The sequence below is a fragment of the Schistocerca gregaria genome, chromosome 3, assembly GCF_023897955.1.
Source record: "Schistocerca gregaria isolate iqSchGreg1 chromosome 3, iqSchGreg1.2, whole genome shotgun sequence".
NCBI lineage: Eukaryota > Metazoa > Arthropoda > Insecta > Orthoptera > Acrididae > Schistocerca > Schistocerca gregaria.
Window position 1 is genome coordinate 651532612 of NC_064922.1, and position 14651 is coordinate 651547262.

At 39.5% G+C, this 14651-nt stretch overlaps 1 protein-coding gene across 2 annotated transcripts in view; it reads right to left on the reverse strand.

Moving 5' to 3' along the window:
- LOC126356101 (negative elongation factor A-like) overlaps positions 1 to 14651 on the reverse strand; it is a 149741-nt gene that overhangs the window by 19322 nt on the left and 115768 nt on the right. For both annotated transcript variants that reach the window (XM_050006800.1, XM_050006802.1), the window contains exons 4-5: positions 3261 to 3426; positions 2979 to 3170 (exon numbers count right to left, since the gene is read on the reverse strand). In XM_050006800.1, the coding sequence (XP_049862757.1) occupies positions 2979 to 3170; positions 3261 to 3426 (358 nt within the window). The remainder of the gene's footprint in view (positions 1 to 2978; positions 3171 to 3260; positions 3427 to 14651) is intronic.

Below are 14651 nucleotides of genomic sequence, written 5' to 3' on the forward strand. Positions count from 1 at the left end.
TTTTTTACAATCCTCAATTGTGTTTAATGCATTGTGCTGGCAGACAGATTGTTATATTTATAACAGATTGTTGGGTCAGGAAAACACTAGAATCACAGCAGGCTGCACTTTACTTCATATTCATTGGAATCAGTAAGTACCGAAGGAAAACTTGTGTTTATATACATGCTTCTGCGAAACCTGCTGTGTTCGAAGTGCAAACATTGCACATGCTCGACTTTGACCATTCAGCACAATGAACAAGGTAAAGTTTACAAGCAATACATTAGAGATCACTGCACTCATGTCACCAGAGTTTGCTGCACTGCAATTGGCTACAGAGAGAAATGCACCCCCACATGTTAGATTCGAATGCATTTCACTGTACTTCACAGTTTTCAGTTTAATTCACCATATTACTTAATTTTTGCTTTTTTACATACATTATTGCTCGTATTTTAGGGGCTTCAACATTTCCCTCGATTCTGCATTTTCCTCAATTTTGCGTTTTTTTAAAGTCTGGGGCAGATGAAAATATAAAATAGGATTTCATTGTAGTAACTAGAATAATGTTCACCATGAATCTCAAAATTTTAAATAAGAAAGAAAAATTCCTGGCCTTTAAACACTGCAGTTTCAAACAGCAGTATTCTGGATGTGGCTGAATATCTACAGCAAATAGTTTCTAAAATTTAAAGCAATGCATTTTTAGTAAGGAAAGGGCAGAAGTAAATATTGAACACATGAGCAAGCAAAAATGTGTACACGTTTTTATTTTACAAATGAAATACTCTCTGATTATCAATCACGTAGCAATTTGCATCTACAACTACATCATTACTCTCCAATTCACAATGAAGTGCCTGGCAGAGCGTTCACCAAGCGACCTTCAAGTTATTTCTATGTCCATTTCACTCTTGAACAACACAAGGAAAAACAAACACTAAAATCTTTATATGTGAGCTCTGATTTCTCTTATTTTATTATGATCTCTACGTAAGTTGGTGAAAAAAAAAATAAATAAATAATTTAAAATCAGAGGAGAAAGTTGATTATTGAAATTTCACGAGAAGATCCTGCCATAAAATTTGCAAATCATATCCATTACTCTGTTTCCCCTATTTTGCAATAACAGAAAAAAAAGCTGCTGCTGCTCTTTGAATTTTTTCAATGTTCTCCATCAATCTTATCTGATGCAGACCCCACATCACACAGCTCTAATCCAGAACAGAACAGGCAAATTTAGTGTGGGCACTCTCTTTAGTAGACCTTTTGCCTTTTCTAAATGTTTTGTTAATAAAACAGCCTTTGGTTCACTTTCCCCACAACATTATCTACATGATCGTTCCACTTTAAGTTATTTGTAATTGTAATACCCAAGGATTTAGTTGAATTCACAGCTTTCAGATTGTGAGATTCATCATTTAACTGAAAAATAGTGGATTCCTTTTAATACTCATCTGGACGACTTCACTCTTTGAATTATTTGGAGTCAATCACCAGGGTTCGCACCATACAGATATCTTGTTTACATCATTTTGTAATTCGTAAGAGGACTGCTCAGACTGTCTCCCAAATTGTTAACGTCGATCAGGAACAGCATAGGGCCAATAACAATTCCTTGGAGAATGCAGAATTACTTGTGTTTTATTTGATGACTTCCTGTAAATTACTACAAACTGTGACCTTTCTGACAGGAAATCACAACTCCAGTTGCACAACTGAGACTATACTCCAAAGGCATGCAATTTAATTAGAAGTTGCTTGTGAGGAACAGTGCCAAACACCTTCTGGAAATATAAAAACATGGAATCAATCTGACATACCCTGCAGATAGCACTCATCACTTTGTGAGAATAAAGAGCTAGTTGTGTTTCACAAGAACTGTATTTTCTGAATTCATGTGGGCTATTTGTCACAATCTTTTTCTTTGAGGTTTTCCCACCCTTCAGGTATGCACCTTCAAACAAAGAGCGATTGTATCAGCGTACTCTGACAGGTACCTATCTGGTAAACAAAAACACACTGGACCAAAGACATTGCCTTTATCTTTATTAAGTGATTTAAGTTACTTTGATACACTGAGGATACCTATGCCTAAGTTACTCATGTGGGCAGCTATTCTTAATTTGAATCCTGAAATATTTACTTTGGAAAACCGTGTTTAGTAACCCTGCCATCAGCAGTAACATTTCTATTGCTATCAAACTGTGAAGGTACTGATTAAATCTTGCTACTGGTTTACTTTACATACAATCAATATCACATTGAAAAAATTGATTCAACCAGATTACTGCTGCTTCAAGATGATGATACAACTCTGGTGACAACCAGATATGATTTTACAAGTGAAATTATCCACCAAAGCTTTCACTGTCGTACCTTTTATCATATAAGTTACTGATATTAATTTTTTTAATTGGATGGATTAAAAAAAAAAATCTACTCACCAAGTGGTGGCAGAACACACACATAAAACACTCTTGTGGTTGGCAAGCTTTTGGAGCCATCTGCTCCTCCTTCAGGGAGAAAGGTTGAAGGGTGACTTTCCCTAAATCTACCCTTTTCCGTAGACCTCTCCAGTGCTTTCCCTTCACCCTTCTTCCTTCCTCTTTAACCTTTCTGCCTGAAGTAGCCACTGGCTCAGCAAGCCTGCCAATCACAACAGTCTTATGAGTGAGTTCTGTTGCCGCTTAGTGAGTAGATTTTTTATCTATCCAATTAAATAATTTTATCAATAATTGATTACTTTTGTTGATCTTAATTTTATTATTTTTATCTTCAGTAAGTTACGTTTGTTTACCCAAGAATGTATAAATTTTCTAAACATAACATCAGACTTTTTATATGACCATATGGTAATCAACTTACTTCATGTAAGTTACAGAGCTGTTAGCATGTATTATTATTTTCCCCTTTTTTGGAAGACTGTCTACCAAAAAATGTACTGAAGAAGTTATCTCCCAATTCAAGAAAAATCTCCTTCTAACATACAGTACCTTGCATTCGCTTTCGTTTCTTTGCCTGAGCATATCCGAGAGGCTGTTCGTTTATGTCTAGAAGTTTTATTCCACCATCTTTGCGTCCAGCTGGTGTGCGAGGATGCTGAGGGCGAGACATAATAGGACTACTTAGTGATGGCGAACGGAAACCGCCAGATGGAATTCGACTTGGTATGCCTTTTAATGGTGCTGAAAAGTAAGACAATAGTAAATATTAATTTCAGCATCAGAACTGTTTGAATTATTTAATCAGATAACAGGAAATCTGCAGATACTTACTTGTGTCATTCAGTTTTCGAGGCATAACTCGTGACCGAACAGGCACAGTTGGCACAGTGTTTTTCTTAAGATTACTCGCTGCATCAGCAGACTTTTGTAAGAGCTCAGCACGCAGTGCAGCTGATTTTGGTTTCCTTTTCAAAGTAAAATGCTTAAGAGGCTGGGTCTGTAGCAGATAACACAACAAAGTAAGTAATGTAAATAGAATATCTTATGGCAAAGCATCAGTGCAAATATATTAAATGTTTTTGCATCTTTCAGCAGACAATGATAAGATTACTTAAAACCAAGCAAAGACCTCAAAGCAAATTCAATAAAAAACTCTGATAGGAGCATCCACAGTACAGTTTAAGAGTTGACTTGAATATGCATATCCGCTATAGCATCAGCGTTCTTTTAGTCTTTCTAGACTGATCACATTTCTTCACGCTAACATCACTAATGACACAAGAAAGTCTAGTCAACGAAGAAAAATTGCAGGAAAAAATTCGTGTAGCCGCAAAATTTTTGTACAATCTCATGTTCTGTACAATGTGATGAACAACATACTAAGAATTGCAACCAATAGAGTACGGGCATGGTAGAGAGGATGGGGGAGGGGCGTGTCTGAAGGTCTCTTCCCCTCCTCTCTCTCTTGAATATCTCAAGGACAGTGGCTTATAGCAAAAATGTCTTCCAGCTCAAAATTAAACTACAATAAATTTCCTACAAAAAGTCCTATTAATTTTTTCTCTAGGTCTAACAGCTTCTGTGTTGCAAGGGAGTGAGATGGAAAAATCTCAGATTATTATGTTTTAACAATATAAAATAAATGTTTATTGTTAAATGAAGTGGGTTAAGAACAAAAATTAAACATGTATACCACATCTCTGTGCAGCAGAATTATATTAACGGTGGAGTCACGGGGTGGAAGGTTGTTGGGATGGGGAATGGGGTGGAGGTAACTAGTGTGAGGAAAGACATGTCGCTGGATTGAGGGCACGCATTTCCCCCTGCCATAGGTTTGCAAACTGAAGAGTGAAATGGCGATTCCCCACTCTCTCTACCATACAACATCACAAAAAGGAACTACAGAGAGTTTCACAAAATAATACCAACCCTTCCACAGCCCACCTTATGAACCACTGGCTTCACAGTGTGCCGACATGCCCAGGGATGTTTATTTTCCTCAATGTGTGTTGACACAATATGGCATACAGTTATGAGTTATTTGTCTTGTTGTGGTCTTCAGTCCGAAGATTGGTTTGATGCAACTCTCCATGCTACTCTATCCAGTGCGAGCCTCGCCTCTCTCCACTTCTGAGTACCTACTGCAACCTACATCCTCCTGAATCCTGTTACTGTGTTCACCTGTTGGTCTCCCTCTACAATCCCCCCCCCCCCCCCCTCCCCACACTTCCCTCCAATACTACATTGGTGATTCCTTAATGTCCCGCAATGTGTTCTGTCACCTGATCCCTTCTTTTGGCCAAGCTCTGCCACAACTTTGTTTCCCCAGTTCCGTTCAGTACCTCCTCACCAGTTATGTGATCTATTGACCTAATCTTATGCATTACTATTAATACCAATGCAAAAAAGGATATGGACAGAATCCATGCAAATCTCTGCACAATTTGTTCTACAATGTTCGAGACAGCTAATTCTTAGTCATCTTGTACACAGAGTGTATACGTGGACGAGAGAGAGAGAGAGAGAGAGAGAGAGAGAGAGAGAGAGAGATATTTTCCGGTTAAAATATACAATTTTCCCTGGATCAAAATGCACTTTCTCCACGTTAAGTGACAATATACTTTCCCACAAAAGTGGGAAACTTGTCAATCCTTCGAATGGTTAACGTTTTATATGTCATCGGTGTAAAACTTCTGCCGCCACTTTAGAAAACGAATCAAAAAATCTTGGAAATCTTTGATGGTGTGCAGCAACATATGCGTTTAATATTTTCATTATTGCACCAAATACAGCATGGTAGATCCCAAAGCACTGAAATCGGGATTACGATGCCCTTTCGTAAGCTCGTCATAGCTCACGTCGCAAGCCGATATTCAGAGCATAGGACATGTGATGTAGTCATCCAATATCAACATCACTGTTAAATAGCACGAGCACACAAATAAGCAAAGTCAATGGTTTGAATTTATATACATAGTGTAGCTACACGAAAAGCTAAGCCTTCACTTATGATGTTGTTCTCTAAGATTAATAAGCTACAAGAGAAGCTAAGCTATCACATGTCATATTGGTCTTTGTGTGTGTTACACTTCAAGATAAATCATGCAAATGTGCCAGTAAAATTTAAAATAATGTCATGAATGTCTGGCCTTCTGAGCTCGAAATTCTTCTAAATGAACGGTCCTTAAAATGTTACACCATAAACAAGAATCAAACATACTGTGATTTAAGAAATTCATTGCACGTTCTCACACGTAACTTAATTCCTCTTGCAGGGGACGTGAGCGTGTGGGAAGTTCAGCTGCGGAATGCAAGTTTTATATCAGTCAACACCACATTGGGAGACATGCATGCCGCTGATGAGGATGAAATGATAATGAGAACAACGCAAACCCAGTCCACGAGAAAATCTCCAACTCGGCCGGGAATCGAACCCAAGCCCACTGCATAGGAGGCATGCAAGTTAACACTCAGCTAAGCAGGCGGACTGCGTGAAACGAAATTTACTCTGAAAATAACACTTTTCAAACCACGACTCTTAGTATTTTCCCAAGACCTATTAGACACAGGTTCGTTTCAGCAGGTGCCAGAAAACAGGCATTACTGCGCTTGCGTGAGTAGGTAGACCGTATGTTCGTACGTATAAAGCATTAAGATATCTTACATTACGTCATAAAAGAAACAGGGCCTCAGAGGATACTCTAAGAGCATCAGAAGTTTGTAAACCATACTAAAACGTATAATTTGGCTTGAAGTGCACAGTCATGTATCCAGATTCACAATGAAGTAGGCCCAACCTATTATTACGCTGTCCAGTGTGGTTTTTGTGATGTATCTCATGTTCAGTTTTTTATAATGACAAAATGCCATATATGCTAGAATATGAAAATGTGCACTTGAAATTCAGTGAACAGTTGAAACTAGCCTATACTGTGGAATGAAACGCTTGGTTTTGAATAAATAAAAGCCAAATTTCTCTAGCAAACCAACAAAATTAACTTCACTGTTCTGCAAGATAATTATTGCCCGACTGCCAAAAACATGGAAATGAAATAAAATCAGAAAACAAACTAATAATATACACCAAGAGGAAACAGCAAAATCTCTAAATGTAAACGCAGGTCAAGTGGAGACTACCCTATTCCGCAGTACAACTCAGACAGTTTTGTGCATGTGCGAATCTGGCAACTTGGGCACGCCAGAATAAATTCTTCCGATTAGCATATGGCTTCAAGTAGCAAGAGAATAGGGTGAAGGTACTGCTCAAACAAACCTAATGTAAACAACTGTGGCGTCACGCTCATCAGGAGCAGTTAGTTGTTACAAAGTATTACACAGCCTTTGTCCTAAGGCCTTCGGCAAGTTTTGCTGTTGGCAGATGCTTGTGTGTGCACATTGTTTTGTTGTTGGAATTGGCGCATTTCCTTTGCAACTAAAGTTTAATTTTTTTATTTTTCCTCTCATTTGTTTTATTGCTATAGTATTATTTTGCAGTAGCGGGCTATAACATTATTCTTTGTTAGAGTATGAGTCCTTACCAGTCAAAACTACGAAAAATTAATTGAAAATTAAAACTATGAAAAATTCCCGGAATTCTGAATAACGCCTGGGTTTTTTCCAGTATACATCCTGTGTAAGGCATGTGTAATGTTATTTTGGGAAATGCAGCTTCCTCCACCATGAGCACTGCTAGCCTTTAATTTTACAGACAAACTACACCTCCCTGGTATTTCCTGTCCAGTTTTTTCATGCAAGTACACAAAATAAATTCACTGAGCTCATGTTCATACAGCAGTTTATTTTTTGTTTAGTGAGTAGTTACACTGGTGTAAAAAATTAAAGCAACAAACTTCTGTTTCATCATCCTGTGTTTTTAATTCATGATATAATCAGACAAACTGACAACAGATGTCTGTACGATAGTGTTCTGCATGTAAGATGGCATTTCGGTCAACGGAAAACCACGCCAATGATGACATCATGGAATCTACCAAACATAATAGTGTTTGTCGGGTAGTCCCATACCTACAATTGCTGCGAACACAGTCACATATGGTGCAGTATTGTATAGAGAAGACACCTACCAGACACTGCGGTGGATGACCATAGGAAGAATGGAAGCAGGGCAATCAAAAACTCATGTGGCCCGATGGCTTAATATGAATAATTCTGCCGTTTCTCGGATGTGGCGAGAGTTTAGAAAGACCAAAACTGTATAATGGAGACTAGGGCAAGCTGACCAGGTGGGTTATCTGAAAGAGAGGTCCATTACTTGACTGTAAATGCACCTTTGTTTTAATGATTGCCACGCCAATTCACGCATCATGTCTGTGGCGCTATCTCCCCTATTTCGCGATAATACAAAACAAGCTGCTCTTCTTTGAACTTTTTCGATTCTTCTGTCAGTCCCACCTAATGCAGACAAGCATGGTGTAAGCAGGGTCTCTTTAGTTGACCTGTTGCACCTTCTAAGTGTTCTACCAATGAATCACAGTCTTAGGTTTGCTCTACCCACAACATTATCCATGTGATCGTTTCAACTCAGTTTTTTTTTTTTTTTTTTTTTTTTTTTTTTTAAATTCCCTAAGTATTTAGCTGAATATACAGCCTTCAGATTTGTGTGACTTATCGCATAATTGAAATTTAGTGGATTTCTTTCAGTACTCGTATGAATAACTTCACATTTTTCTTTATTCAGGGTCAACTGGCACTTTTCGCACCATACAGATATCTTCTCTAAATCATTTTGCAATTTGTTTTGCAGACGACTTTACAAGATGATAAATGACAGCATCATCTGCAAACAACCTAAGAGGGCTACTCAGATTGTCTCATATGTCGTCAATATAAATCAGGAACGTTACAGGGCAAAACACTTCCTTGAGGACTGCCAGATATTGCTTCTGTTTTACTCGATGGCTTTCTGTCTACAACGTGTGACCTTTCTGACAGGAAATCATGAATCCAGTCTCACAACTGAGGAGACATTACATAGCAGGCAGTGTGGTAAGAAGACGCTTTTGAGGAATGGTGTCTGAAGCCTTCTGGAAATCTAAAAAAGTGGTATCAATTTGACACCCCCAGTCAGTAGCACTCCTTACTTCATGAGTATAAAGAGCTAGTTGTGTTTCACAAGAATGATTTTTTCTGAATTTGGGCTGACTACGTGTCAATAAATTGTTTTCTTCAAGGTAATTCACAATGTTTGAACACAGTATATGGTCCAAAACCCTACTGCAAATCGATGTTGGTGATATGGACCTGTAATTCAGTGGATTACTCCTATTTCTCTTGCTAGTTATTGGTGTGACTAGAGCAGTTTTTCAGTCTTTAGGTACGGATATTTCTGTGAGTGAGCGGTTGTATATACACTATGTGATCAAAAGTACCCGGACACCTCCAAAAACATACGCTTTTCATATTAGGTGCACTGTGCTGCCATCTACTGCCATGTACTCCATATCAGAATGGAGTGCTCTGTGGAATTCATGGACTTTGCATGAGGTAAGGTTCTTGGGTGTCACTTGTGTCATACATCTGTATGCGAGATTTCCACACTCCTAAACATCCCTTGTTCCACTGTTTCCAATGTGATAATGAAGTGGAAACATGAAGGGACATGTACAGACCTTGTCTGTTGACTGACAGAGACTGCCGGCAGTTGAAGAGGCTTGTAATGTGTAATAGGCAGACATCTATCCAGACAATCACACAGGAATTCCAAACTGCATCAGGATCCACTGCAAGTACTATGACAGTTAGGCAGCAGAAGAGGAAACTTGGATTTTGTGGTCGAGCAGCTGCTCATAAGCCACACATCATGACTGTAAATGCTAAACGACGCCTCGCTTCGTGTAAGGAGCGTAAACATTGGATGGCTGAATGGTGGAAAAATGTTGTGTGGAGTGATGAATCACGGTACACAATATGGCGATCCAATGGCAGGGTGTGGGTATGGCGAATGCACAGTGAACGTCATCTGCCAGTGTGTTTAGTGCCAATAGTAAAATTCGGAGGTGGTGGGGGTGGTGTTATAATGTGGTCATTCTTTTCATAGAGGGGGCTTGCACCCCTTGTTTTTCATAGCAATATCACAGCACAGGCCGACATTGATGTTTTAAGCACCTTCTTGCTTCCCACTGTGGAAGAGCAATTTGGGAATGATGATTGCATCTTTCAACACGATCGAGCACTTGTTCATAATGCATAGCCTGTGGCGGGGTGGTTACCCAACAGTAACATCCCTGTAATGGACTGGCCAGCACAAAGTCCTGATCTGAATCCTATAGAACACCTCTGGGATGTTTTGGAATGCTGACTTCGTGCCAGGCCTAACTGTCCAACATCGATACCTCTCCTCAGTGCAGCACTCTATTAAGAATGGGCTGCCATTCCCCAAGAAACCTTCCAGCACCTGATTGAACATATGCCTGCGAGAGTGGAAGCTGTCATCAAGGCTAAGGGTGGGCCAACACCATATTGAATTCCGGCATTACCGATGGAGGGCGTCATGAATTTATAAGCCATTTTCAGCCAGGTGTTCGGATACTTTTGATCTCATAGTGTAATTTCTAAATATTGAGCTATTGTATCATCACACTCTCAAAGGAACCTGACTGGTACACAATTTGGTCTGGAGGCCTTGCCTTCAATATTAAGTGATTTAAGCTGCTTTGCTACACCAAGGGTATCAACGTTTATGCTTCTCATCTTGGCACTTGTTCCTGACTTGAATTGAGGAATATTTACTTCATCATCTTTGGTGAAGGAGTTTCGGAAAACTGTGTTTAATAATTCTGCTTCAGTGGCACTGTCGTCATTTGACTTCACCGTTGTTATCGTACAGCAAAGGTATTGACTGTGTCTTGCCACTGGTGTGTTTATGTATGACAAAAATCTCTGGATTTTCTACCATGTTCAGAGACAGAGTTTATTTGTAGAAATTATTAAAAGCATCTCATACTGAAATACACGCTATATTTCGAACTTCTGCAAAACTTTGGCAATGTTGGGGATTCTGCGTTCTTTTAAATTTGGTATGCTTTTTTTGTTGTTTTTGCAACAGTGATCTAACATGTTTTGTATACCATGGGGGATCAGTACCGTCACTTATTAATTTATGTGGTAGATATCTCTAAGTTGCTGTCGATACTATCTCTCTGAAATCATTCCAACTTCTAAGCTTACATGATCATATCAGAAGGAGCGGATACTGTCTCTTAAAAAGGAGTTAAGAGCATTTTTACCGGCCTTTTTTTTTTTTTTTTTTTTTAAATAGATGTACTTTTGAGTTTCTTTTTGATGGTTGTGGGTGCTAAGGTAGTCAGCCTAGCAGCAACTGCCTTGTGGTCACTAATCCCTGTATTCATCATCATACTCCCTATTTGTCCAGGATTATTTGTTGCTAAGAGGTCACGTATGATTTCGCAACCATTTATGCTTTTAGTGGGCACATGAACTAATTGTTCAACTTCACTATAAGGTAAACTACTTCCAACAGCAATAATTACTCCACAACCAACTGTATTTAAACTACCCTTTCTGAACACCGTTAGGTCGTTTGAAAAAATTTCAGCTGAACTTATTTCCGACTTTAGCCAGCTTTCCATACCTATAACTATTTGAGCTTCAGTGCTTTCTATTATGACCTGGAGTGCTGGTTCTTTCCCAACACAACTACAAAAATTTACACTACAATACCAATCGCTTCTACAACTACCTTACTGTGTTTTACCCGCCCCATTTAAGACTGATGCCCTTTCTGTAGTTTCCTGAGACCCTCTAATCTAAAAAACCACCTAGTCCCTTCCATACAGCCCCCGCTACCCGTGTAGTGCTTCCCGTGTGTAGTGGACTCCTGACCTATTAAGTGGAAACCAGAAACCCACCACTGATGGCCCAAGTCAAGGAATCTCCAGCACACACAGTCACAGAACTGTCTGAGCCTCTGATTCAGGCCCTCCACTCAGCTCTACACCAAAGGACCACAGCTGGTTCTATCGGTGATGCTGCAGGTGATGAGCTCCGCGTCAATCTCGCAAGCAAGACTGGCAGTCTTTACCACTTCCGCTAGCCACCTGAAACCAGAGATAATCTCCTCCGATCCAAAGCAGCACACATCATTGGTACGGACATGAGCCACTATCTGCAGTGGGCTGCATCCTGTACTCTTCATGGCATCCAGAAGCACCATTTCCGAATCAGGAATGACTCCCTCTGCTATGCACACAGCATGCGCAATTGCTTCCTTCCCCTCCTTGGCACCCCATGTTCGTAAGGAGCCCCATTCAGAGTTTTTATTTCCTGAATTTTAACTACTAGAGTAAATGCTGCAAAAGTAAACTTACATCATCATGGTACTATTTACATTAATGTGGTAAATAAAGTGTACATTCAGAAGCTTCTGAGAGAAAGGGACATTTGTACTGAAGAATGTCATTTTGAGAAAACTGCATTAGAAAGAAAAAATTTAATACACAGCCAAATGATACACACAAAATACGTTAAAATCCTCCTCGTTGGTAGCCCTCATCTCCTCCTCCATCTTCCTCATCCAATGCTTTTCTTGGATCTGGCTTCTTTTGATGCAATCTCTGCTTTCACGATCCGCAACTGGTCCAAGTTCATCACACTTTTAGTGGTGTTTCAATCTTTGTGAACTTCAAAGAATTCAAAAACCTGTCGTCTCCTGGGTTAGCCATTATTAAAGTAAGAACACTGTGAACACTGATCTTCCAACAAAAACATTTTTTGGTATCCTTGACCATACAGCATTGTTAAACAGATCCATTGGCATTTGTGTGTTGCCTTTCAGACATTTCTTCAACAGCTCTGGATGGCCAAGATCCCGAAACTGGCAAGCACTTGCAGCATTTTGTATAGTAAGTTTGTGTGACAGTCTGAAATTTTCTTCCTATTTTGCCTTCAAATATTTACACCAATCAATGGAACACAGATTGTGGATTGGCTCAGCACCTGTGGACAGCTTGTGGAAATAAATTGCTTCATCAGCGCTCTCTATACCATCTAAATTATCCCTGTTACTTCTAATAGCCATAGCATAAATATTGTGTAACTGATCACTTTGTTCAACAGTCGGTTGACACCTTATACTTAAACAAATCTGTTAACTTACATGGTAAACTCCCTATCACACTATTCTCACATTTTGTGGTGAGATAGCCCATCAAAAACTGAATACGGAACACGTATGAAAACAGGAAGAAAGAGTACTGAACTACCAAAAAAAGAAGCGAAATAGAATCAGTGAATGATCCAAGGTTAACATGTGCAACACTGACAGAATCAGAATAGCAATGGCATCTTGGTTATGCGATTTTGGTGTTGGACTGCTAAGGCAGAGATTTGTATTCAAACTTCTCTCATGCCTTTTTTTAAAAATTTTTATGTAATTTTTTTTTCACCACATTATGAACCGTCCGCCCAGTCATTGAGTGTCTGTTCACTGTATTCAAATTTGTGTCTGTGTCATGGTGTAATGTCTGTTTGCGACAGCAAGTTGTAACAAAGGGACCTTCAGATGTATGTAACTCCTATTTGTTCTACACAAGTACCACATGTTATGACTCTTGCGTTCCATTTTGGAAGTTTTGACTCTTGAATTCCTTTATTGTAACATAGTTCACATCCAATTATTCGTTGTTTTCATTTCTGTGAAAGGTATATATAGCAGCTCACCTGCTCCCACTATTCATCACATTTAGTTGCACCAGTAATATATTCTTAGCATATGATGCGCCGGTAATATATTCTTTGCATATGACTCACGTTTTATAACTAATGTATAGTATGACAATTGCGAAGACTACAGAAGGAGAACAGACACGGCAATTACTAGATGGGTAGTTCATAATTTGTGGAAAAAAGTGGGCACCAGTGGGGTTTCACCACGGATCTTCCACATGGCAGTCTAACACCGTGATCACACAACCATGATGCCGTAGTTATTACAACAAGCTCTATGTTTTACGTCTTCAGCTTGGACCGTTCACTGTTTCCGATTTGCTTCTTTTTTCATAGTTCAGTACACCTTCTTCCCATTTCCATGCTTGATTTGTGTTCAGTTTCTGAAGGGCTATCCATTGGATCATTTTAACACTAAATGGGGGGGTGGGGTTGCAATATTGAGTTTCCCTTGTTAGTACATCCCAATTGTTGTTTTAGTCTATGCAGTCTCATGCCCATCCTCTTCTGCAAATGATTTATGCACTCTAGTTTTGTAATTGACAGGTCACACGCAAAACAAAATTCTCAGAAAAGTCAGTGCATGACTATTTTCAAATACTTATTTAAAATAGAGGTATTCGAAAATTTCAATAAAATAAACATCAGTTAGAGCATAATTATCAATAGTTTCATAACTTGCATAAAAGTAAAAATGTCAAATTTTCGTCATTTTGGGTGGCACAACAGCATGGTTAAATTGGGTATGGGGGCTAAAGGTGAGATCTTTGGAATTTCTGTGGAGCTGAAAAAATTTGGTGGAAAGGAGTGTTACGGGAATGTTTGGGATCTGGATTCGGTAGCGTGTTGGTCTGTAGTTTTGGGGGATGTGGCAAGTTGAAAAGGTCAGCTAGGCAGGGTTTAGATGCTATGAGGGATGGGCGAGGAAAAACAATGTTTATAGGATAGAGGTTGGATAGTAGTGACCCAAGGAGGCATTAGGATGCCAGCAGGTTGGATAATTTATGGAGGCTGGTGTCTGGTATGCTCCTGGAGAGCAAGATTTCAGATTCTGCCAGCCTCTGGCTCTCACAAACGTTGTACTGCAAAAACACATCTCCATGGTACAGGCATCCCAGAAACAAGTCTGCTCCCTCTGCAAGATACTGTTACTGGGAAATCCCTGACATTGAATTCTGTCCTCTTGAGAGCCTGGAGGAGCATTCCAGACATCACCTCCATAAGTTATCCAAGCTGCTGGCATCCTGCCATCACCTTGAGGCACCACTATCCAACCCTATCCTACCTACATTGTTCCTCCTCATCCAACCCTCGCAGTACCTAAATCCTGCCTAGCTGATCTTTTCAACTTGCCACATCCCCCCAAAACTCCCATATGCTAGACACCAATAATCAAGATGCGATAGGATCAGAGCTTCACAAAGCTATAGAAGTGCAGAGCAATCTGCACTCCTAAATTATGTTCAAAGTCAGTGAAGAATATTAAGGTGTGATCAATACTTTCACTTAGGTTGGTGA